At 41.2% G+C, this 23,955-nt stretch overlaps 1 protein-coding gene across 6 annotated transcripts in view; it reads right to left on the reverse strand.

Annotated features, from left to right (window-relative positions):
• LARGE1 (LARGE xylosyl- and glucuronyltransferase 1) overlaps positions 1-23,955 on the reverse strand; it is a 374,291-nt gene that overhangs the window by 138,399 nt on the left and 211,937 nt on the right. For all 6 annotated transcript variants that reach the window (XM_075123486.1, XM_075123481.1, XM_048832612.2 and 3 more), the window contains exon 6: positions 15,801-15,972. In XM_075123486.1, the coding sequence (XP_074979587.1) occupies positions 15,801-15,972 (172 nt within the window). The remainder of the gene's footprint in view (positions 1-15,800; positions 15,973-23,955) is intronic.

Genomic DNA, 23,955 nt, shown 5'->3' on the forward strand with positions numbered 1-23,955 from the left:
ATTTTATTATGCAATGTTAAAAATCAACAGGAAAGACAGGCTGAATGGGAAATAAATACTTTAAGGAACACTGTAGCAGTAACAAAGAACAGCTAATGTATTTTTAACTTAACTCTGTTCTCAGCTGTAATGAATCTGCTTTGGATTCACATCATTCCCATCTACTAAATTGCCTGCCTCCTGCTTTGTTGAAATTAGTACCATGCAGGATTCTGCAGTACACATCTTTACTGAAGTGCCAGATCAGAGGTGGGAAAAATCATTTCCAATTTTAGTAGTCCCCCGATTCTTGTTTGTGGGGACATGGCAATATTATACCTATTGTATGGCCTTTGCTGTTTAATGCCTATCTGGGGAGATTTTAAACCATGCAACACCTACAGCTCTTATTTGTGCCCTGGTAAATAAAGCTGGGTTCACAGGATCAAAGCATTTCTCCTGTATCTGCCAAAGAACTTGCACGTGTGCAGTGTAAATGTAGCCATGTCGGTCCCAGGATATTTAGAGAGACAAGGTGGGTAAGAGAATAGCTTTTATTGGACCAACTTCTTCTGGCGAGAGAGACAAGCTTTCAAGCCACACAGAGCTCTTCTTCAGGCCTGGGAAACATACTCCCAGCATCACAGCAAAATGCAAAATGGAACAGACAGTTTAGCATAAGAAGTTAGCACACATTATAAGGGACCATTCAAGGTAGACTGGCCTGTTAACACCTCTGCAGGCATAAGACAAAAAGGGGGGTTTAGCGGGTTACAGGTTGTTGTAATAAACCATAACTCCAGTCTCTCTGTTCAGTCCATGATTTTTAGTGCCTCACAGAGTTATGAATTTAAGCTCCCAGGCTTGTCTTTTGAAAGTGTTGTGTAGGTTTCCTTTGAGGATGGGGACTGATAGATCAGATATATAGAGAGACCGCTTTGTGAAAAGTGTTTGCCTACACGTGATAGGGTGTTTTTCTCTTTTATCATTTTCCTGTGACTTTATTTGAGAGCATAGTGACTGTCTGGTTTCACCCATACAGTTGTTATATTGGGGCATTTCTTGCACATTGATAATGTCCCCCACAAAGCCGCAGTCTGATACACTGTCTATTCCCTAATACTCTCCATGGGGATGAAATCCTCCCTCCCTCCATTGAGCTGGCATGACAGAGCAATTTGGGACAGGTGAGGCAGGAGAAAACTCACATAAAGAACCTTGAGCCTTCTCACTATGGGGTCCAGTCAGATGACTTTAGAGGAGGCCTCAGCTGCTCTAGCACTAGTCTGGGATCAGGTGACAGTCAAATGAGGTTTCAAGTTCTCTGGGTGAGTTTATCATGACTATGGACTGATACTACAGCAGAAAGCAGCATTTTAACACACACGCACGCACACACCCGTCTATTTCCTGATGATGTATGTGGATGAAAGCACAGAAGCTATCAGCATTTGTGCCTAACTGGCCTCTAAATAAAGATCTTTTGGAACCAGCAAGGAAACACGACTGCCTATAACAAAGTAAAGAGTAAGGCAAGACTGTTAGAGAGTACAGGAATAGGCTGAGATGGCCTATTCTAAATTAGAGGTGGGAAGACTGCTGTGAAAATGGATTTGTATTGAATGTAGCCGGTTAGTAAGATTAATGAGGGCAGGAATCACATTGCATGGTGGTCAATCTTCAATAATTTAAGGATAATAGAAACTAATTTCAATGTGATAAAAACTCCCTCTTATTTGAAATTTGGCTGAGGCTTCTGAATGGAACAGAGAGGCCAAACTTTGCGAAGTCAGGATGCCATCAGGTGCAGAGAGAACTAAGAAGTGCTGTAGAAACAATTAGTAATAATAATCCTCACCTATTTTTGACTCTCATCTGCAGCATCCCACATTTTGCCTCAGTTTTTAATAAAGGTAATGAGGAACTTGGGGGCAGTGGCAGGGTGGCTAATGTGAATGAAGATATGGAAATAGAAATTATCACCTCCAAGGTGGTAAGCCACACTCAAACAGTTTAATGACACCAAATTGAGGTGAGCAGATAATCTAATTTCAAGAATATTAAAGGAACTGGCACATTACATTACACATCCAACAGCCAAGATATATAATGAATCTGTAAACTCAGAGGTCACACCCTGTGACTGGAGAATTGGAAACATAACACCTACATTTAAGAAAGGACAAAAAAGTGATCCAGGAAACTACAGGCCCATTAATTTGACCTCAATTGTATGCAAGATCTTAGAACAAATTTTGAAAGAGAGAGTACTTGAAGACATAGAGGTAAACGGTAATTGGGATAAAATACAACATGGAGGAATGGAGAACCTACTTTATGACAGGAGACTTAAGGAGCTTGGCTTGTTTAGCCTAAGAAAAGGAGAGCTGCGATTGTTCTCTGTAAATACATCAGAGGGATAAACATCAGGGAGGGAGAGGAGTTATTTAAGTTAAGGGCCAATGTTGGCACAAGAACAAATGGATATAAACTGGCCATCAACAGCCTTAGGCTTGAAATGAGATGAAGGTTTCTAACCATTAGAGGCATGAAGTTCTGGAACAGCCTTCCATGGAGAGTAGTGGGGTCATAAAACCTAAGTGGTTTCAAAGACAGAGTTTGATAAGTTTATGGAGGGGATGGTATGATGTGACTTCTTACAATGACATGTAGCCAATCTGTGACAGCTAGTAGCAAATATCTCCAATGGCTGGTGATGGGACACTAGTTGGGGAGGGCTCTGAGTTACTACAGATAATTGTTTCCCAGGTGTCTGACTGCTCGGTCTTGCCCACATGCTCAGAGTCTATCTGATCACTATATTTGGGGTCAGGAAGGAATTTTCTCCCAGGTCAGATTGGCAGAGACCCAGGCGAGGGGGGGGGGGGTTGCCTTCTTCTGCAGCATGGGACATGAGTCACCTGCTGGTTTGAACGAGAGTAAATGGTGGATATTCTGTAACTTGAAGTCTTTACATCAAGATTAGAGGATTTCAGTAACTCAGCTAGAGGTTATGGGCCTACCACAGGAGTGGGTGGTTGAGGTTCTGAGGCCTGCAATATGGAGAAGGTCAGACTAGGTGATTATGATTGTCCCTTCTGGCCTTAAAGTCTATGAGATTTGTCAAAGTTGTCTGGCAAGCCAAGAACAATGGAGAGTTCTTAAGCTTTGCAAGCTCCTTGTTCCCTTCCTCCCCTTGATGGCCTTCCCACAAGTTAACACCTAGGCACTTCTACAATCATTAAAATATGCAGTACCAGAAATGTCCATACAAAAGTCGCAATCATACTTGCCCATACTAATAATGGCTAGTAATAATCTCCACATCTGACCAGCTATATACCTTATTTTACCATCTTCCCAGATGCCACACCTCCAAGATGATCTTTGCTGTACACCCTAAAAGCAAGGGTCTAGGGGTCCAAACAGGAAAGCAAGAATCAGAATCAAACCCCATCAAAGAAAACGCTCTGGCACCAGGGTATATTAGCCTGAGCACAGCTGCTGAAGGTATCACACAGAGAGAGGGAGAGTCTCGGTGGTAGCCAGATCACAAAACATTTAGGGCTTCATAGGTCAAAACCAACATCCTAAAGCTACTAGGCAGCCAGCGCAAACTGCAGAATACAGGTCTAATGTGGTTCTCTGCATGCTGTAGCTCACAAAAGCTTATGCTCAGATAAATTTGTTAGTCTCTAAGGTGCCATAAGTACTCCTTTTCTTCTTATCATGACAAGATTTCTTATGTTAAAGTCACTAATACGTACTCTAAGTCTTGGCTTTTTTTTTTTTTTTTTTTTTTTAAACTAATGTTTTTTGTCTGAGGGTTTACTCAAGCAATCTGACTGGATAATACTGCACTGGGACTCACTATTATTGACCTCTGAGGTAAGTACAGTAATAGACACTGACATCACATGACTTTTCAGCCAACCATGAAACAATATTTTCTTCTTGGATTTAACATCCTCTTTATTTTTATCATTCATTATATAACTAACTATATTATGAAACTTCTATAGTGGTATGTGACAGATTTGTAAAAAAGACTTTAGATAAAATAAAAGTGGTTTAGTACTATTATCACTGTCTGAAAACTCTATATTGAGAGAGAGAGAGAGAGAGAGAGGACAAAATTTTCACCCAAAACAGTATGCTTCTATGGTAATAAAGGACAGCTCTGTGTCATTATGGCAATTAAACCTTTAAAACAATAAAATAAAACCAAAGCAGAGAGTCACAGAAATCAATCACCATCTCACTGTTGTTCTGAGCTATTTCCCATTGCACAAACCACTCTGAGCCCACTTCCTCCACACTCGAAGAACACAACTGGTGTTTTATGAGCAAAACTCTTTAGGAAGAAGAGGAAAGCAACAAGGCTTTTCCTGCACAGCAACAGAATAAGAAATCTCTGCAACAGTCCCCTCTTTGAAGCTAGGAATAGGGGCCCATAACTGGGGCTTCTAGGCACTACTGAAATACAAATAACAAAAAAGGATAATAATACAAAAATAATTACTCATGCCAGAAGGGGGTGACATTTGCGCTATTAATTTGTAGAGCAAAGTAGCGGATTGCAAAACTCAAAGTTAACTTAAATAAATGCTGAATTACTAACTGATAATGTTATTCCACTAGTCACATGAAAAAAGTTTTTCCTTTTGTTCAACAATTCTGGCAGAGGGATGCAATAAATCTGGAGAAAGATGTATTGATTTCAATAGAACTATGCCATTTACACCTATTTAGGCCCAAGATAGTGTGACAGGGTCAGGCTAGATGATTATAGGAGAGAAACAGAAGGCAGATATATAAGCCCCAGGATAAGTAGGTCCCTTTTCCCTGGGTAAGGTAACAGGGAAGGTTCCAGAACAATCAGGAACCTTCTGGAGACAATTAAGACAGGATGATTAGAACACCTGCAGCCAATCAAGAAGCTGCTAGAATCAATTTAGGCAGGCTAATCAGGGCACCTGCATTTTAAAAAGGAGCTCACTTCAGTTTGTGGTGTGCGTGTGAAGAGCTGGGAGCAAGAGGCACTAGGAGCTGAGAGTGAGAATGCGGACTGTTGGAGGACTGAGGTGTACAAGCATTATCAGACACCAGGAGGAAGGTCCTATGGTGAGGATAAAGAAGGTGTTGGGAGGAGGCCATGGGGAAGTAGCCCAGGGAGTTGTGGCTGTCACACAGCTGTTCCAGGAGGCACTCTAGACAGCTGCATTCCACAGGGCCCTGGGCTGGAACCCGGAGTAGAGGGCGGGCCCAGGTTCCCCCCAAATCCTCCCAACCCCTGTTCAGACACAGGAGTAGTCGACTGGACTGTGAATTCAGAAAAACGGCCAGGCTGAGGGCTGCCGTGAATCTCCAAGGCAAGCAAATCCGCCAATAAGCGCAAGACCCACCAAGGTAGAGCAGGAACTTTGTCACAATAGATAAAATCCACTAACATTACAGCCATGAGTCTTTTCTTGATTCCTTATTCCCTTTCTCCATTTCTTGATTCCTTTCTCTCCTGCTCTCTGTACCCCATTTTTATTCCCCCTTCTTATCCTGATACTGTTTTCTCTCTTTTTCCTCCTATTATTTTCACTTTTTTATTGTTTATCATGTTTGAATGAATTAGATGACCATGAGAATCACACTGATGTCAGTGTGCAAATGTCCTCTTACAGCTCTGCCAAAGTACTTCAGATCCCGACCCCTGCAGTTCCAGTCCTAGGTCTCTACACAGCTCTGCTAATCCAATTCATCCCTGACCTGCATTTCTCTTGAGCAGAGACAGACAACCATACCAAAACGTCTGACAGCTCTGTAACCCAGCTGAGATCAACAAACTTTTTATTTGTGATCTACACCAGATACCTCGCTGTTGCCCCTAGTCACCTCTCCTCACCTTTTGATAATTGTCCTATAAAGGAAAATGCAAGTGCACAGTAAGAATAGTTATGTAAATCCTATAATCAAGGAGCCAGAATCTTCTACTGGTGTAAATTGGCATTATTCTATTGACTTCAGTGGTGCAATGCTGATTTACTTCAGCTGAGGATCAGGCCCACCAATTTAATCAGCACTCATCTTTATTACGTAGCTGCAGTGAAGATCACTTGACTCTCCATGCTACTGGTAGAGCTGATGTTGATATGGCTTAACAATGAGGAATTCTGGCAATAAGCCTGTAGGCAGTCCTTCAGGGGTGCCCCATGGCACCCACAACAATCACATCCTGAAGTATTCAGGAAGGAAGTATTCCACCATCACTGGCTACAGAATCAACATTTGTAGGAGGCTCAGTGGTGCAGTGGATTAGTGGAATTCTGGAGACCATGGGCCACATTCAGAGGGGATGTAAATGTGGCTTATGCTTCAATAAAATGGTCTAAATATAAATTAGAGTAAATTATGCACTGAAGGGGCAGAAGGGCAGAGTTGTAGTGGGAAAGGCTGTCAGCAACAACAAGATGTAAGATAAAGCAGGGTGTTTTATCTTATACCTTCTTACATCCAACTGCTGGTTGTTTTTCTTGCTACACATTAATTTCTGTCCCCAATGGTCAAGATTCCCGGGTGTGTCAGAGCAGCATCCCCTTTCCAGTGTCTCAAATTCTGGAGGATGCCAGGAACCAAATCGACCCCAGACACAAGTGAGAGCAGTCTCAGGGTTGTTCTAACTTATCCTGCAGATAACATTTCCCAAGGAGCTACTCTGCTGACATACCCTTCCCAGTCTCAGAATGACCATCTATGCCAGTAGGACCAGATGTAGCTGATGTCAGGCTGGCCCGATATAACTGAGGATTTTCTTAAACTAGGGGAATCCTTAGCTGCTGCCATCCGTCATTGGGTCCCCTTTGCAGCTTTCAAGCCATGCAAAGGGGACATAGTAGGGCTGAGGAACTTACACTCATTCCAACTTAACAAAGTGTAATTATATACACCACCTGTGAATTTGGTCCAAATCTTATACAGAAAACAAGTGAAAATTAATCTGTTATCTCAACCTAGCCTCCATTTGCCATATCACAAAACTACTACACATTTTGGTATGCCTGGCAGTCCCAACTCAGAATAAGCCCAGAACAGAAAGAACAAGGAGCACTGCATCTCACCCCTAACTTGCACCAATGAAGCTGTAATGGAAACAATCCTAGAAGAATGCTGTGTGCTGGTGGGTCAGAACTGGGATTCATTGGTACAATTATGCAGAGGAAGCTTGCACTATGTCTGGCTTAAATCAGTGCTGTTATTTCTTCACATCTACAAGCATTTAATATACTAAAATAAAAGTCTATGACACGCTGGGTTTTAGTTTGAGTGTTTCTGGAGTTTCTGTTGAAAGTTTTTCAACCATCTCTGGTGTATATTTGGAGTGACCAGGGCTAAAACCCATAGCAATGCCTCAGGGCATAGAAAAGAGTTACTTCCAGAAAAGAGTTAGAGGAAGAAAAGCCTCTCCATAACTGAACTGCTTGGCATGTGCTGAAAGCAAGCTGAAGATTGCTATAAAGGGCATGGAGAAGAACAAGCTCGAGCCCTAAGTAAAGTACAGACACTTGGGAGGAGAAGTAGGTCATTACACACAAATCTATTTCTTTCTTCTGTCATTGGTCTGGGGTTCAAAGGTCCTTGGTTTTTTAGGATACTAGCCTAGGTTAGAAGTAAACATGAGTGTTCTCTATTATTTCTACAGAAGTGGACTGATTATAGATTTTCTTTAAACATATGATTTGTTGTTGGGGTTTTTTTTCCACTGACTCACACATCCAGTGACTTTGTACACAGCATTACTTCAACAGTGTAATACATCAGCTTAATTTGATAAGCCTTTTTCCCCCTTTCTGGGTATTGCAAACAGCAGTATCACAATCTCATAAGGCTGATGGGGCAATCATAGCACTGACCTCTGGGCAATGCATTCCACCTTCCAACTCCAGCCTGCAAGACAGATGTCCTCTAAGCCATTCTGTACCCTATGCACATTCTTGTGCCGTTAAGGATAGTATTAGACATGATTTGCAGCATGAAACCCAAAAAGGTGAAATCTCAGATGAGAACTTTGTAATTGGAAATGGGGCCTTAGGTCCTTAAAAGTATGGATTGTTACTGCTGTGGTAGGTTGGTTAAGAAAATATGTCTGGCCCAGAGCTGGAGAAAATAGAATATCAAGTTATTACAATGCACGTCACAGAGAACAACGGAAAGCAAATGTTTTTGATAGATTATGTGTGATTAGAACAAGGGCCCTAGGCATGGAAATCTATCTATTAGATATAATTATTTCTTTAGTCCCAGTAATATAACTATCAAACCTTAGAGTAAACTTCATTTGTTAAGGGAATGACCCATGTGCCTCATCCTCTGGGCTTTTTCACTTATGTCAAGCGAAATCATCATTACAGACTTGTAGCTAAATGTTGTTGGAATGATGGACAGGTAGCTCTTTACTCCACATTCATGGTCTGTTTATTCATCTGCTCTGTTTACTGAGAATCACTGAATATAGAAGCTACCAGCACCAGTATTAGTAAATGGACTAAGAACATGCGTTTCCTTCAGGGGAATATTTGACAGCGTATTTTTTAAGCCATATAGGAGAAATAAAGTGTAAACAAGTTGTGAATTGATGAGAAATGAAATGCATCAGTAAGAAGTCTGATTATTGCATGAAGGGTATATTGCATCATGGTGGGAGGGTGGATCAACCCACCAAGATGTCTGTCAGCACTCAGCAGCTCCTGATTTGTTCCTTTTATTATTGCACGCAGGTTTCTCATTTCTGTAGAGCTCTCCACAAATCCTCAGATCCCCAACATTTTTATCCCCACCCCTGAATTGTCCCTCTCCTGCACTGATGAGACAAGGCCATTGAAGAGTTGTTCTTCACCCTATGCCCATCCTCTGGAGGCTGAATGTTCTGCCTCCTGAAAATTCTCAGCTTGTGCTGGATTTAGGGAGCTTGGGACCTGAACTCAAATTATGTCCACCAGCAGGCTGACACTTATCAGGTTTCTTTCAACAAAGGCTTGCAATAAAAGTCCTTCACAAAGTAACCGACAGAAATGTAATTAAACCAATTTGAATCTTCCACAAAGTGTTCACAGGAGACCAAGAATATTTTCCCCTTTAATACTGAATGAGTCATAAAATGTTTAGTTTGGAAGTTTGGTAACTCATGGAATCCCCCCATGGAGCTCTAAAATGGATGGCATGCCAACACAGACTTAAGAGAAGAGAGATGCTGAGAAAGCTCTATATTGGTGCTGAAGAGATAGAAACATTGCTCATGCTTTCTGCATTGCCAAGTTTTATGATTTTATTGCAAGTCTTCATGGTAGCTGGTGTTTTCTAAAAGCCCCAGTTGCTGGAATCAAAAGATGGTAAGTGAATCTCAGCTTTAATTTGTAACCAAGTAAGTTAATAGCCCTAATAGTTTTGGAGAAAATCATGAAAACAAGAAAGAAGTGTATCCTAAAGGCTCAGAAACCAAAAAGCAAAGAAAAAGAATCATATTTTATATATCAGGATTTCCCCTAAGAGGCCAGGGCCTGTCCGCATCCCTTGTTAGTTCTACAACTAGACGTAAATTATCCAGCAGCATATGGAGATATGGAAGTTCCACCACACATCCCAGAATTTCTTATCAGCTATAGCTATCATACAGGATTGTTGTTGATGAGGCTTCAACACTTTTGCAGTGGAAAAATGGGAAAACACATGTTGCAATAATCAGGAATAGGAAACTTTAAACAGATACACTCTCCACATGGCCCTCCTCAAAGAGAAAATCTATTTCATTTGTGGAATAACCCTAAGACAGTGATATACTGTAGTCCAACCATAAAACACTTACACAGGTCTTTCAGAAACTAACAGATGTTTGGTCATAAAAAGAAAAGTACGATTCGGCCTTTTTAGATACCTATAAGAATTCAGATAATGTTAAGTTATTTTAATAGCCACCTTCAGTTATTTTAATGCACAGTGCCACTATCTGATCCTGTTTCCTTCTTAAAATGACCAACTCGTATTGTGGATTTTCATACATGCCAAGGTGCGAGTTGCTAATGCCTTCTCTTGATTAGTTAGAAAATGAAAACCGCTACTGTATGGACCAGAATAAACAGAAACATGGCTGTAGGACTGTTCACAAGTAATGCCTCATGCAGCCTGCACAGATCCAGTCTCAGAATGATCTAGGAAAGCTTTAGTGATTTTACTGGTTTCAGAGTAGCAGCCGTGTTAGTCTGTATTTGCAAAAAGAAAAGGAGTACTTGTGGCACCCTAGAGACTAACAAATTTATCTGAGCATAAGCTTTCGTGAACTACAGCTCACTGAATGCATCCGATGAAGTGAGCTGTGGCTCACGAAAGCTTATGCTCAAATAAATTTGTTAGTCTCTAAGGTGCCACAAGTCCTCCTTTTCTTTTTAGTGATTTTACTGTGAATAGACTGGCAGACTGGACTACAGAGCCTTCTGAAAAACAAACCCTGGTTCACATCCTGTCTTAGGTCTCAGGTGACAATTAATTTTATATTTTCATCTCAGCTTCAAATGGATGTTTGATTGCATCATAAAACCAACATATGCATCTAACCCCCTTGGGGTTTAGAGAGCATGCCACCTTTACAACCTTGTCCTGAGGCAGAAGAGGTGCTGGTTGTTCAGGGGGAGAGATGTTGAGAGAGGCAGAGGACAGGGGTATGAGGGTGTCTGTAGCTCCAGACAAGAGGAGCTACAGCGTGCAGGCCTTCACATAGTGAAGCAGCCGAGAACCAGCCGGAAGCCTGGGAGGGACAGAGTGGCCAACCAGGGATGCCCCAGGAGAGGAGCCAGGAGGAGCACTGTGCCGAAAGAAATCACCTGAGAAGGACAAACTGGAGTCAGACCCAGTATCACTGTCACCCAGACCTGTCTGGGGCCATGAGTACTGGGGCTTGTGACCTTGCACTGGGAATAAGGAGGGAGGGTGTAGCTAGTTAAGGTTGAGCCACTCTGTGGGGCTTGCAGAGAGCGGCAGAAGAGGGGTTTGTTAGGGAAACTTTACTAGCGCAGAGGATGACCAGGAGCACCCAAGACTCACTGCTGAACTGGTACTCTGCCCAGGATTCTTGAACTCTGAGTCTAAATGCATTGCTCAGTGTCTATCCTTTTATATTGTGGTACCACTGGGCCCGTGAGTCCTCATGTTGTTCCCCCATCTTCTCCCGCTGTTGTGTTCCTTCATTCATTCCTCTTTAAATAAGTATTTTCCTTTCCTATATTTGTTGTACTATTGTGTGTGTGTGTGTGTGGGGTGGGTGCGCGCACATGCCCTTGGGGGTGGGGGAGGGGAGACAGGTGCCCCTGGGGTGAAAGGGAATTTCCCTGCTGCATCCCACATGCATCTTTTCTTGGCTAGAGCCATCTGCAGAGGAGACTCCATCTTGGCCATGAGGGAACTATAGTTACTTGCAAAAAAGGACTGAGTGTTGGCTTTGTATAGGAAAGGCCAAGGCTAAGGATTAGCCGAAATGATCAAGGCTGAGCTACTTTTAAGAGAGCTACACTGGGGGAAACTGAAACAGCACCATCCTACACTATTCCTGACTCCAGCTGATTTGTCAGCCCCTCACTTTCAGGCACATTAACTTCACACAAAAATTAAAAGCAACACACACATATGATATACAAACTGTACAGATCATAGTTCTTGTAGGAGGATTACTAAACCACCTACACAGGAATTTCTTTTTTCTGCTAAAGAAGGTGTGAGATTGCATGAATTTAGATTGTTACCTCAGGCAATCTGCAGAGCAATGTGCCAAAGAGCCTACACGCTGAGTGTTTACAAATTTAAAGTTTGGGATTGACTATGTGCCAATCCCTCTTCAGCTGTGGGCACTAGACCCTGCACCCAAATCACTGTTGACCTTTTCTGGTATTTATGATGTCAGTACAGATTTTTATCACTGTTTGAGCTCTTGACACAAAGCAAACAGGTTCTGTAGCTTGTGTTTATCCATGCAAGGAATAAGAACTGGGATTTCAGTTCCTATCTGTCCACTCTCCTGTTTGGCAGCTTGGACAATAGGGGGCAGTGCATAAATCTTAATTCTTTAACAAGCTTTTCAGATATGCATGATGGGATTATGTGAACTATACCATTTATTTTACTTAGTACATTCAGTTGATTTCTAAACAACTCCAAATATTTATAGTTAAGTACAGCTGCAAAGGCAAGTGGCCAATTGGATTGTGGAAGTGGCTGACACTGCACATGCATTAGAGTGGCATCAGAGGCTAGCTACATTCTCCAAGACAGGTATGCTTAGAGTTTGTCCCAAGAATCACCAAAGCACCTTTGGAAATAAATGATAGCATTATGTTTAAAACTGACTCTTCAACACTGACCCCCTCCAGGAACTACTGGGCTCTCATACATGCTTCTGAGTTGTTGCTTACACATGACATTGACTAGGCAAAACCAAGCAAGGATAACAAGTACTAGCTGCCAGTAGGCAATTAGGGTTGCCTAATTCTATCTTTGTGTGGAGACCCATACCCATCAGAGTCAGCAGAACAGAGGTATAGATGGTCCTTGCAAGTCTTCCTAGCTTGAATAACATTCACATGTTAGTTTTGTGGTTCACAGCGTAAGTTGTTGTTGGAGGAACATGTTTCTGTCTGGTCATAGCTCTTACACCACAGGTTGGGTTGTAACATACTGAGATTAAAGGCAAATTGAAAAAACTTGTCCAACAGCAACAATCCCAGCTGCCTTATAAACATACTAATATGTGCTTTTTACTCATCTAACTACCAAGAGGCCAAAGCAAGAGAGGTGGGAATTTTCATCTATAAAAGGAAAGCATTAATACTTCCTTTGTCTACCTTGTCTATTTAGACTGTATGTTCTTTGAGGCTGGGACTGTCTCTCACCATCTAGCACAATGGGGTCCTGATCAAAGTTGGGGCCTCCATGTGTAATTCAAATGATATGTGATAAAGTCAGAGCCAAAATGGCTCTGCCCCATTCAAACCTGGGCTAAAGGAAATAAATGTTTACTAAATAATTAAAGACAAAATCAGAAACTTGAAGGGGGGAAAAATCTTTCATTGCTGAGAGGATGGAAGAATAAATATAACAAAACAATTAGCTGATGGGGCCTTTTAAAAATTCTATGACTGATGGAAGAGAACATAGTTTAGGACTTGTTCTTTTCTCAGTAGAATTCATACAATTTCTGCAATGAAAGTGGATTGGCTATACTAGGTTTTACTGCCTGAAATATTTTACAGCACTTTATCCAAGAATGTGTATGTTCTGTGGTCTTGTTTTCCTGCCCCATGGCTAAATGGTTTCTCATGTTTGGAACTGTCAGAACCCAATGTGAGATGAATGGAAAACCTAACCTATGTAAATTAAGCCTCAGAAGCCTGCCCCTACCAGACTGGCTGCAGACAGAAACCTTTGAAGTGAATATTAATATATTGTTTGTTTAAAAAATCTACCCTACAGAAAGAGATACTGCAGCATGCTTAACTTTGGGAGACAGGGAGAGAAAGGCTAAAGCGGGAATGTCAAACTCATAGCTGACAAGCTGGATCTGGCCCCCTTAATGCATATATCCAGCCCCCAATAACCGATTCAGATTATACAAAATGAAAACTTCCACTACAATATTAATAAATATCTAGCCCTTATGGCTGCAGAGATAACCTTCTAAATGTGACACAGTCTAAAACAATATTTCTGAAACAATCTAAGAGAGGTGTGTTTCCCATATTAATCTCAATGGTGTGTTGACTCTGAAGCCTAACGGTGCCACTTCAGTGAATAGATTTTCAAATAACCAAGTGCACATATTTATATGAGTAATTTGTGCACTCAGCTACCCTGATTGAGCAACCCTCGTAACTGCATATGCAGAGGAGCAAACAAACAAAGAACAGAAATAGTAATGGTTCTAAAAAGCATCCTGTATCATTTTCCCCTGACTGAGTGATGCTGAATGTAACAGTAACTTTACCAACTACAATAAAAGTTATTATATAAGGGCCATATTCTCTCTCCTTGATCTTTGCACAAACCTCGTGTTTTTATTGATGAATTTTTCCTCACAATATTCTGTGAAGGAAGGAACTATAGAGGGGTAACAGGGTGAAATTTAAGTGCTTGTGATATACAGGAGGTCAGACAAGATGATCTCTTGGTTCCTTCTGGCTTTAAACTCTTTGAATCTATGAATTTGTGGGAGACCCTTTGTGGATCAAGGACACAGGATATCCCTAACTCTATAGCCTTGGGTTACAGGCCATAACCACAAATTTATTTTGGGCATCTCAAGGTAACACATTTGACATGTCTATGCTGAAAAAGACCAACCTCAACCTAAACTTCTTCCAGATAGGTTGTCCTAGAAAAGAGAATCTGAACCATCAGCCTCTCTAAATCATTATGATCAACTTGAAAATTTAGACTTCCTGGGTACAAACAGAACCACAGACTTCAGATGTTTCTGTGTATATGTGTGTGTGTTTTCGTAAACGGGAAGAGGCTGTGCTGGAATGTAATATCTGCTATCCCCCAGGATCCCACAGAAGGAAGCTCTGACCCTCTTCCATTCTACACCCACCGTGAAAATACTTTTACTTGCTGAAACATCAGATGAAATTATCACGAGATTTCCAACAGCCATTTCTAGCCAATAACTGGTGTCTGAACATTTCTACCAAGAGAATCGATAGCTCTAAAATTGCCCTCCGGGATGGAAAGGATGTGGTGTCAGACTCCTACAGAGGAGATAACTTCCCTTAACAGCAGTATTACTGCCGTTGTGCTAAGTACTGTCTCAGGAACACTCTGAATTGTCCCAAAGAGGTCTTTTCCAAGTTATTTTGAGAAGACTAATGGGAAAACTGAGGAATGGACTAGAGAAGCCTAAAATAATTGTTAAATATTGATTTTATAAATACAGATGTCAGGCATGCTGGAAATTCGTGGCTCCATTAAAGAATCAAATCTCTCTGTGATCTGAGAACAAGTGGTAGCTATCCCTCCTGGACAGTCTGAAGAGAAGAAAAATATCAAACAACAAAAAAGAAGGTTTCAATATTTAAAGAGTGAGCGTGGTGCCGCAGGAGTTATAAACTTGGTAGATTCCTGTGGGAGAGAAAACAGGAGTTCAAAGTCACTGAGCGCTACAGTTTTTAATGGGAGTTGTGTGGCTAGCCCCTCCTTATCCATTTGCTTTGAAAATGACTCTCTCCTTGTCAAACTATGTGACAGACTTCAGGGAGGTAATGGCAGTGAATAGGAGTGAAGGAATCTACTCCAGACACTTTATATCCAGCAGATGCCTCTATCAACTTATTAACAGAAGCAGGAAATATTTTACTTTCATTCACATAATTGCAGGCAATAATCCGTCCTCCCTTGCATCACTCCAAGTAGGTTCTCCTCATTTGCAGTGATAACAAATAGAGGCTATGTTTAAAACAATCTGTTTGGATTTATTAATAAAAATAATATGAAATAATGAGGTTATTTGAGTGTTAAACATTTAAAGTTGCCTAGAATTACATTACAGCAGGTAATAATTCCTCTCCGCACTATCCACCTTATTCCTGAACTCCCCACCACCACCAAAATAATAGGAAGAACAAAACAGCTCCAAATGAGTGTTGACAACTGAGCCTGCATTGTTGTGAAGAAAAGTACCAAGCAGAGTACACATATTCAAACACCAGAAACCGCAAGAGAAGAAGTATTTAAAAATAAATGTCAGCTTTCCCCCAGCTTAGTTTACAAAAGAAGCATTAAAAATGGCATTAGAATACCTTTGAACTTGTGAAAGACGGCCCATAGCTCAGCAATGTCAGTGGCAAAGGTTATGTCTGTGTCGAGGACAATGACTCGCTCGAGACTGGAAGGGAGAGTCTTTGTCAGAACCAGCTTCATCAACCCATAAATCCCAGAGTAGTGTTTGTTGGGGATCCAGGATACTTCCGACTAACGGGAAAAAAGGAGTGGGGGAAGGAAGAGAAGGGGTGAAAAACAAGCTTCATTAGAGACATATTGTTTTATAGATACAAGTTTCCAAAATCTTCCTGACGCTAGTTCTTGCAATGGGGGAAGAACTACTATTGGGGGCCAGTTATAATAGAACCATATGGAGGCAGCCTTGAGCAGACATCTGAAATGCTGTTTTTAAGCCAACATCAGAAATGTACTAAAGTTTCTAAAAGCTTGAATCAAAAAGTAAGTTCTTTGAGGCCCCAGCTTCACTGAATATACTTAAAATTAAACCAGCCTTTCCAACCTTGTTGAATCCTTTTACGAGAAAGTGTGTCTGTCTTGGTAAAATTAAAATACACTTTTAATCCAAAACCCCAAGTGTATTTTACATTGCTTTCATTTTCAGACCAAAGCGAAACAATTCTGTTTGCCATTCCCAGAAACGACCAACTCTGAGGAGACAGAACAAATGTTTTTCCATCTCTTTATATTTAGCGGGGTTTGGAGGTCTTATGTTGGTCAACAGGTCCACATTTCAAAATGTTGGTCACTTGGGAACAATGGGACAAGAAACTGGTATAACCCTTTACTTTGAAAGCTGACAAAGGCCTTCCTACCAAATGTCATCTCACTCCACTTCTTATCACTCCTAACTGCTGTCATGTGGCATCATACAGAACTGGTCAAAAATGAGGAGGAAAAGGATGGAATTTCAAAAATTTTCAACAAAAATTTGAAACTTTTTGACCAAAAATGGGACAAAATTCAAAGCCTTTCCACAAAGTCTCAGGTAATTTTTTCAAAAGTACGTAAAGTGACTTAGGAGCCAAAATCTCATTTTTAAAAGTGAAAGACACTCAGGTTCCTAAGGTCTGGTGTATACTTAAAATATTGGTTGACCTACTTACACCACGTGGAGGTGGTATGTGAAAAAATTCAACACCGGAACACCATAGTTCAAATGATTTAAGCACTGATACAGACCTGGCTAGGGTGACAGAAGAATACTTCTGTTGACCTAGTTACCATCTCTTGGGGGTACATTACCTGCATTGACAGAACAACTCTTTTCATCACTGTAGGAAGCATCTACACTGTTGTAGTCACCGTAGCGCTTATAGTGTAGACATAGTCAATGCATCTTTCAGGTTTTCAATAAGACATAGGTTCCTAAATGCCAAAAGCCACATTTGAAAATGGGACTTTGGCTCTTAAGTCACATGCTTTTGAAAATTTTACCTTAGTCTCATGTCTGATGTTCCTCCTGTCTAATGTCTTACAGAGCATTCACTAAGTCCTGAAGTCTTCACTCAGTTTTCACTCAAGCATGGCTCCCATTGCTTCAGTTAAAATTTTGACTGTGGGAGGCCTGGGCACGGATGGATTCAGAATTTGCCAGCATGCTAAGCGCTGAAGAAGTTAGCACCAGGCAGGCATGTATAAAGCTCTCTCTGATTTCTAACAGTGAGCAGGTTTATTTTATTGTTTCAGATCACTTCACTAGCACCTCTGAATTACTATCGGAGATATTTTTTGCATAGAAGAGCCAATTTCTCCTCCCCCTCGGAAAAACCTTTCCATTGCAAAACAAATGCCTGAACATGACTTGGAATTTGGATAAGTGGGAGAGGAAAGGCTAGGAATAGCTGCTTGGGCTGGACTGCTATAATGCATTTCTCTTCTAATATACAGTACAAGTTTGATTTACACTATAACTAGAGCTCTGCTGATATAAGATGACCTGCTCCATTCCCTTTAAAACAGAATATAGATGAAAGCTGTGCCCTATCAGTTTTCAGCACCACAGACAGACCTTTACACCCCTGTGCAGATGGCAGATACTGAAGCAACCTGTCCCATTAAAATTTTAGGCAGTAAGGTAAGAAATATCATCATGTGGTCTCAAAACAAGTCCCAAAGTGAGTGAAATTTGAACAGTACTAAATGAAAATGAAGGTTTTTTTCTGAAGGGACCTCAGCCTAGCTTCTGTTTGTATGCATGAAACTTTATATGTGCAATCACTTGCATACACACTATTTTTTTAGCACTGTCACTTGCACACAGATGCAATCAAATGTACATGCACAAAACTCAATTGCTCTCACAAATAGGATTTACACAGTTATGCACTACCATTTGCACATGGAAGTGATAGTGCACAAAACACTCAGCGACGGATTCTGATCTTACCTTGGCATAAATCATCATAAGAAAAACTAGAGTAAGGGCCTTAGTGAGCAAGTCACTACAGATACACAAACACAAGCCATGTTGTAAAAAAACTGGCTTTAATAGTCCACTTCCTTGCCTCATCTTTTCTCTCTTGCCATTGTCATATTGTGCATTACCAAGCTACAGTGCTTAGTAAAGAAATCTAGTTTCTTTCTTACCTAGACACACACATACAGTAGGTAATTTTGTAGGTATATAAATGAACCTTAAGTGTTTTTCAGAATTATTGTTTTTTGTTTTTGTTTTTTTACTAGGAAGAGCTGTGTAGAACCAAGAGATTAATTGGGATTCCAACCCTAAAATCAGACCTATACTCAAAACGATTTGTTGGGCCAGTTCTCTCCTCTGTATGGTGTCATGGGGAATGGACCATCACATGATGCTGTTGGTAAAGGAATATCCCCAGCCCCAAATTTGGATTTTATCCTGGGTCCTGTGCCTGAAGCACCTGCCCAATCTGAACATGGGAACCAGCTCTCCACCTATACTAGTGGGATAAAAGGGTTAATGCAATTTTAAAGATTCAGGCTTGCTTTCGTGAACATAATATCATCTATTCCGATGTTATTAATTTTAGATAGTATGTCCCTAGTCTAATTAGTGAAAATGCAATATTGCACTACAGTAGCTCATAATATGCTTATGCAAATAAGACTAATACGGCAGGGGGGTCAGAGGATTCATATATACGCAGAGACAAGCAGGGAAGGAAAAAGGTGGTGAGAATCACAAGTGTCACCTTCCAGGAGCTGCTAATTTCTTTGCATTCAGGATTCCACCCAATTTCTAATATTGCTGCCATGTGTCAATGTAGGGATGAGACCCTTTGCCTGGTAATTCGTTCAGATTTGGCACTGAGAAATGACAGTCCCACAGCACTGAAACCTATGCCATTTCGAAGGATCACTGAAAATGACATGAGTATTCCTCAGTCCAAGTGGTCCCTCAGAGCTGGTTCGGCATTTTACATTTATCCATGAAACTGGATATCCACAAGTATGACTTGGCAATTAATGATAAAGCTTGTGGGTGCAATGTATTTTTCTGATGTAGAGTTCTCTATGCCACAAATAGGAGTATCTCCACCAATTCCTCGTATTCACCTTTAACAAGGTCACCAAACTGCTCCTAAAAACTGGATGAGATTCCCTCTGACACCATCAGAGCTATTTCTGGGATGAGCGGCATAATTTGCTCATGGCTTCACCATCCACGAGTAATGTGGCCATTCCAAATTTGTGCCAAGACCACCTCTTTATATTGCACAACACAATCATGTATTCTTTCTCTCTGTATGTTTTATATATTCACATGGAAAAAACATTAATTAGAACATAAAGGTTGCAAAGACAAGCACTTAAAAGTTAAGGACAGAATTAAAGTTAAGTAAGGTTTCCTGGCCACAGATTCTTGTAAAATTCTGCAACCTACAAGACATCCCCTACATTTCAGATAACGTGTGACAAAAATAGACTCTTTTATTTGTACAAATATTTTGCTGCAGATTACAAATCACCTTGACTTTTAACATCACAAAAAATGACCCAGTTACATTATGTTTGAGAATCATTTTGCCTTACATGTAGCATCAGTCAGTTCCATAGCAACCAATATCCCCAGAAGATACAGAACAAGTAGGAAAGCAGGGGGACTGTAAAAGACGTGACTGAAAGGGAGGTGGTGATATATTCTGTAAATTATACAGTTACCAACTAAGAGGATGCTAGGAATTATAGAATCATAGAAATGTAAGACTGGAAGGTACCTTGAGAGGTCAACTGGTCCAGCTCCCTGCACAAAGGTAGGACCAATTATACCTAGACCATCCCTGACAAGTGTTTGTGTAACATATTCTTAAAAACCTTCAATTACAGGAATTCCACAACCTCCCTTGGAAAAAACAATGAGGAGTCCTTGTGGCACCTTAGAGACTAACAAATTTATTTGGGCATAAGCTTTCATGGGCTAAAACCCACTTCATCAGATGCATGGAGTGGAAAATACAGTAGCAGGTATATATACACAGTACATGACAAGATGGGAGTTGCCTTACCAAATGGGGGGTCAGTGCTAACGAGGCAATTCAATTAAAGTAGGCTATTTTCAACAGTAGAATACCAAGGGAGGAAAAATCTCTTTTGTAGTGGTAATGAGGGTGGCCCATTTCAAACAGTTGACAAGAAGGTGTGAGTAACAGTAGAGGGAAATTAGTACGTGTCTCTAAGGTGCCATAAGGACTCCTCATTGTTTTTGCTGATACAGACTAACACGGCTACCACTCTGAAACCTCCCTTGGAAACTTATTCCAGTACTTAACTATCCCTATTGTTGGAAAGTTATTCCTATTATCTAACCTAAACCTCCCTTGTTGCAGATTAAAACAATTACTACTATAATTACTACTATAACCTTCAGTGGACTTGGAGGACAAATGATTACCGTCCTCTTTATAACAGCCCTTAACATACTTGGAAGAATTATCAAGTCCACCCTCTTATTTTTGTAGCTCTCCTCTTGACTCTCTCCTATTTGTCCACATCTTTCTTAAAGTGTGAGACCCAGAACTGGAGATAGCACTCTAGTTGAGGACTCACTAGTGCCCAGTAGAGTGGGACAATTATCTCCCAGTAGAGTGGGACAATTATTTATTCAGTACCACTGTTAATACACTCCAGAAAGATAGTAGCCTTTTTAGCAACCGCATCACATTGTTGACTCATCTTCAATTTGTGATCCACCATAACCCCCAGATCTTTTTCAGCAGTATTACTACCTAGCCCGTATTCCCAATTTTGTAATTGGGAGTTTGATTTTTCCTTCCTAAGTGTAGTACTTTTCATTTGTCCTTATTGAATATCATCTTGTTGATTTCAGACCAATTCTCCAATACGTCAAGGTTGTTTTGAATTCTAATCCTGTCCTCCAAAGTGCTTATAATCCCTTCCATCTTTGAGTCATCTTTACATTTTATAAGCATATTCTCCACTCCATTATCCAAGTTGTTAATGAATATATTGAACTGTACGAGATACAAGACAGACTCTTGAGGAACCCCACTAGATAAGTCCCCCCACTTTGACAGCAAACCATTGATAATTAATCTTTGATTACATCTTTTAACCAGTTATGCATCCGCTTTATAGTAATTTCATCCAGACCATATTTCCCTAATTTGTTTATGAGAATGATGTGTGGGACTGTGTGAAAATTCTTACTAAAACCAAGATATGGCTATCACCTCTGCACCTTTCCCCCCATCCTCTAGGTCAGTAATCCTGTCAAAGAAGGAAATTAGGTTAATTTGGTATGCTTGGCACTTGACAAATGCATACTGGGTATGATTTATAACCCTATTATCCTAGTGGCTTACAAACTGACTGTTAAATAATTTGTTCCAGTATTCTTCCAGGTTAGGCTGACTGGTCTATAATTCCCCAGATCGTCTTTCTCCCTGCCCTCCTTCTAATGACAGGTCCTATGTCCTCCATGAATTCTCAAAGATAATGTTAGATGGGGTGGAATCTGAGTTATCCAGGAAAGAATTTTCTGTAGTATCTGGCTGGTGAATCTTGCCCATGTGCTCAGGGTTTAGCTGATCGCCATATTTGGGGTCGGGAAGGAATTTTCCTCCAGGGCAGATTGGAAGAGGCCCTGGAGGTTTTTCGCCTTCCTCTGTAGCATGGGGCATGGGTCACTTGCTGGAGGATTCTCTGCTCCTTGAAGTCTTTAGACCACAATTTGAGGACTTCAATAGCTCAGACATAGGTGAGAGGTTTTTCGCAGGAGTGGGTGGGTGAAATTCTGTGGCCTGCGTTGTGCAGGAGGTCAGACTAGATGATCATAATGGTCCCTTCTGACCTTAGTATCTATGAATCTATGAATGGTTCTGAGATTGTTTCACATGGTTCTGTAAATACCCTAGGTTGCATTTCATCAGGCCCTGCAAACCTGAATACATCTAACTTATCTAAATAGTCTGTAACCTGTTCTTTCCCTATTTTGACTTGCAGTTCTTGCTCACTGTTAATGTTAATTATATTAAGTATCTGGTCATAATTAACCTTTTTAGTGAATACTGAAGCAAAATATACCTCAGCCTTCTTGATGTTGTCTGTTATTAGCTCTCCTTCCCCACTAAATAGTAGGTCTACATTTTCCTTCATTTATTATGTCCCTTCCCAGGTAAATTCGTTTTGTGCCTTAGCTTTTCTGATTTTGTGCCTACATGCTTGTGTTATCTCTTGTACTCATCTTTGTGCAATTTGACCATATTTCCACTATTTGTAGAATTCTTTTTTTTTTATTTTCAGATAATGAAAGAGCACCTGATGGAGCCATATTGACCTCTTACTATTCCTCTTAGCTTTCCTTTGCATCAGGATAGTTTGCAGTTGCACCTTTAATATGATTTTGTATAGAAACTCCGAGCTCTCCTGAACTCCTTTTTTTCCTTAGATTTTCTTCCCATGGGAGGTTACCTACCAGTTCTCTGAGTTTGTAAAAGTCGTCGTCTTCTTTTTTTTTTTTTAAGTCCATTGTCCTTATTCTATTGCTCCCACTCCCTCCTTTCCTTAAAATCATCAAATCTATCATTTCATGATCGCTTTCAGCCAGATTGCCTTCAACCTTCAGAATGACAATCAAGGAAGGGCAGGAGCAATGTAAAAACAAGATTCTCCAGCACTAGGAACAATGGTCAGTGTGTCTAGGTCTAGGAATATAGACCCACATTAGATCTGAGAGAACTATGGCTCTAAACTGAGTTTGGATATTAGCATGAGGAATAGGATGAAAGCATGTGACCAAATGGAAAAAAAATCATGAGAAAGGAGGATTGTTTGGGTTAAACTTGTAGTGACCCTTGAAATACCAGTGTTATCTTATTTAAGGTTTGGGTTGGGAAAACATGGCTAACTGGGTACCAGGTGCAGTAAATAATTAGTTATACACCTCTACCCCGATATTACGTGACCTGATAGAACACGAATTCGGATATAACGCGGTAAAGCAGCACTCTGGGGGGCGGGGCTGCGCGCTTCAGCGGATCAGCATGTCTGGCTCCGACACGATGCTCTGAGTGGTGTGTTAAGGGTGCCGGGCCGGGGGGTTGGATAAGGGGCAGAGGATCTTGGGGGGCAGTCAGGGGACAGGGAGGGTTGGATGATTTGGAGGTTCTGGGAGCGGGACAGTCGGGGGACAGGGGCATGGGAGTCCCGGGGGGGCTTGTCAGGGGGCGGGGGTATGGATAGGGGTCGGGGCAGTCAGGAGACAGAGAGCAGGGGGGTTGGGTAGGGGGTGGGGGTCTCTGGAGTGGATGGTCAGGGGACAAGGAGCAGGTGGGCTTAGATAGGGGGTGGGGTCTTGCGAGGGGTGGTTGGGGCGGGGGTCTCTGGAGTGGGTGGTCAGGGGCAAGAAGCGGGGGGGTTGCATGGGTGGGGGGTTCTGAGGGGTCAGTCAGGGGTCAGAAAGTGACTATTAATAACGGAAATGCTTGAGGCCAAAGCAAGTTCGATATAACACGGTTTCACCTATAACGCAGTAAGATTTTTTGGCTCCCGAGGACCGCATTATATCGGGGTAGAGAAGTATAAACTTGTTTTGAAAAGAACTGCTTAATCCAGTAACTAGAGAAAAATATGACAAACTGAGATAAGAAGAAAACCTTGAAGGGAACAAGGTTCAGCCCTAAAGTCACTCATCTAGGTTTAGCAAAGGTCCGATAAACAGCAGTGACATCACTTGTT

This window comes from Caretta caretta, chromosome 1 (assembly GCF_965140235.1).
Source record: "Caretta caretta isolate rCarCar2 chromosome 1, rCarCar1.hap1, whole genome shotgun sequence".
NCBI lineage: Eukaryota > Metazoa > Chordata > Testudines > Cheloniidae > Caretta > Caretta caretta.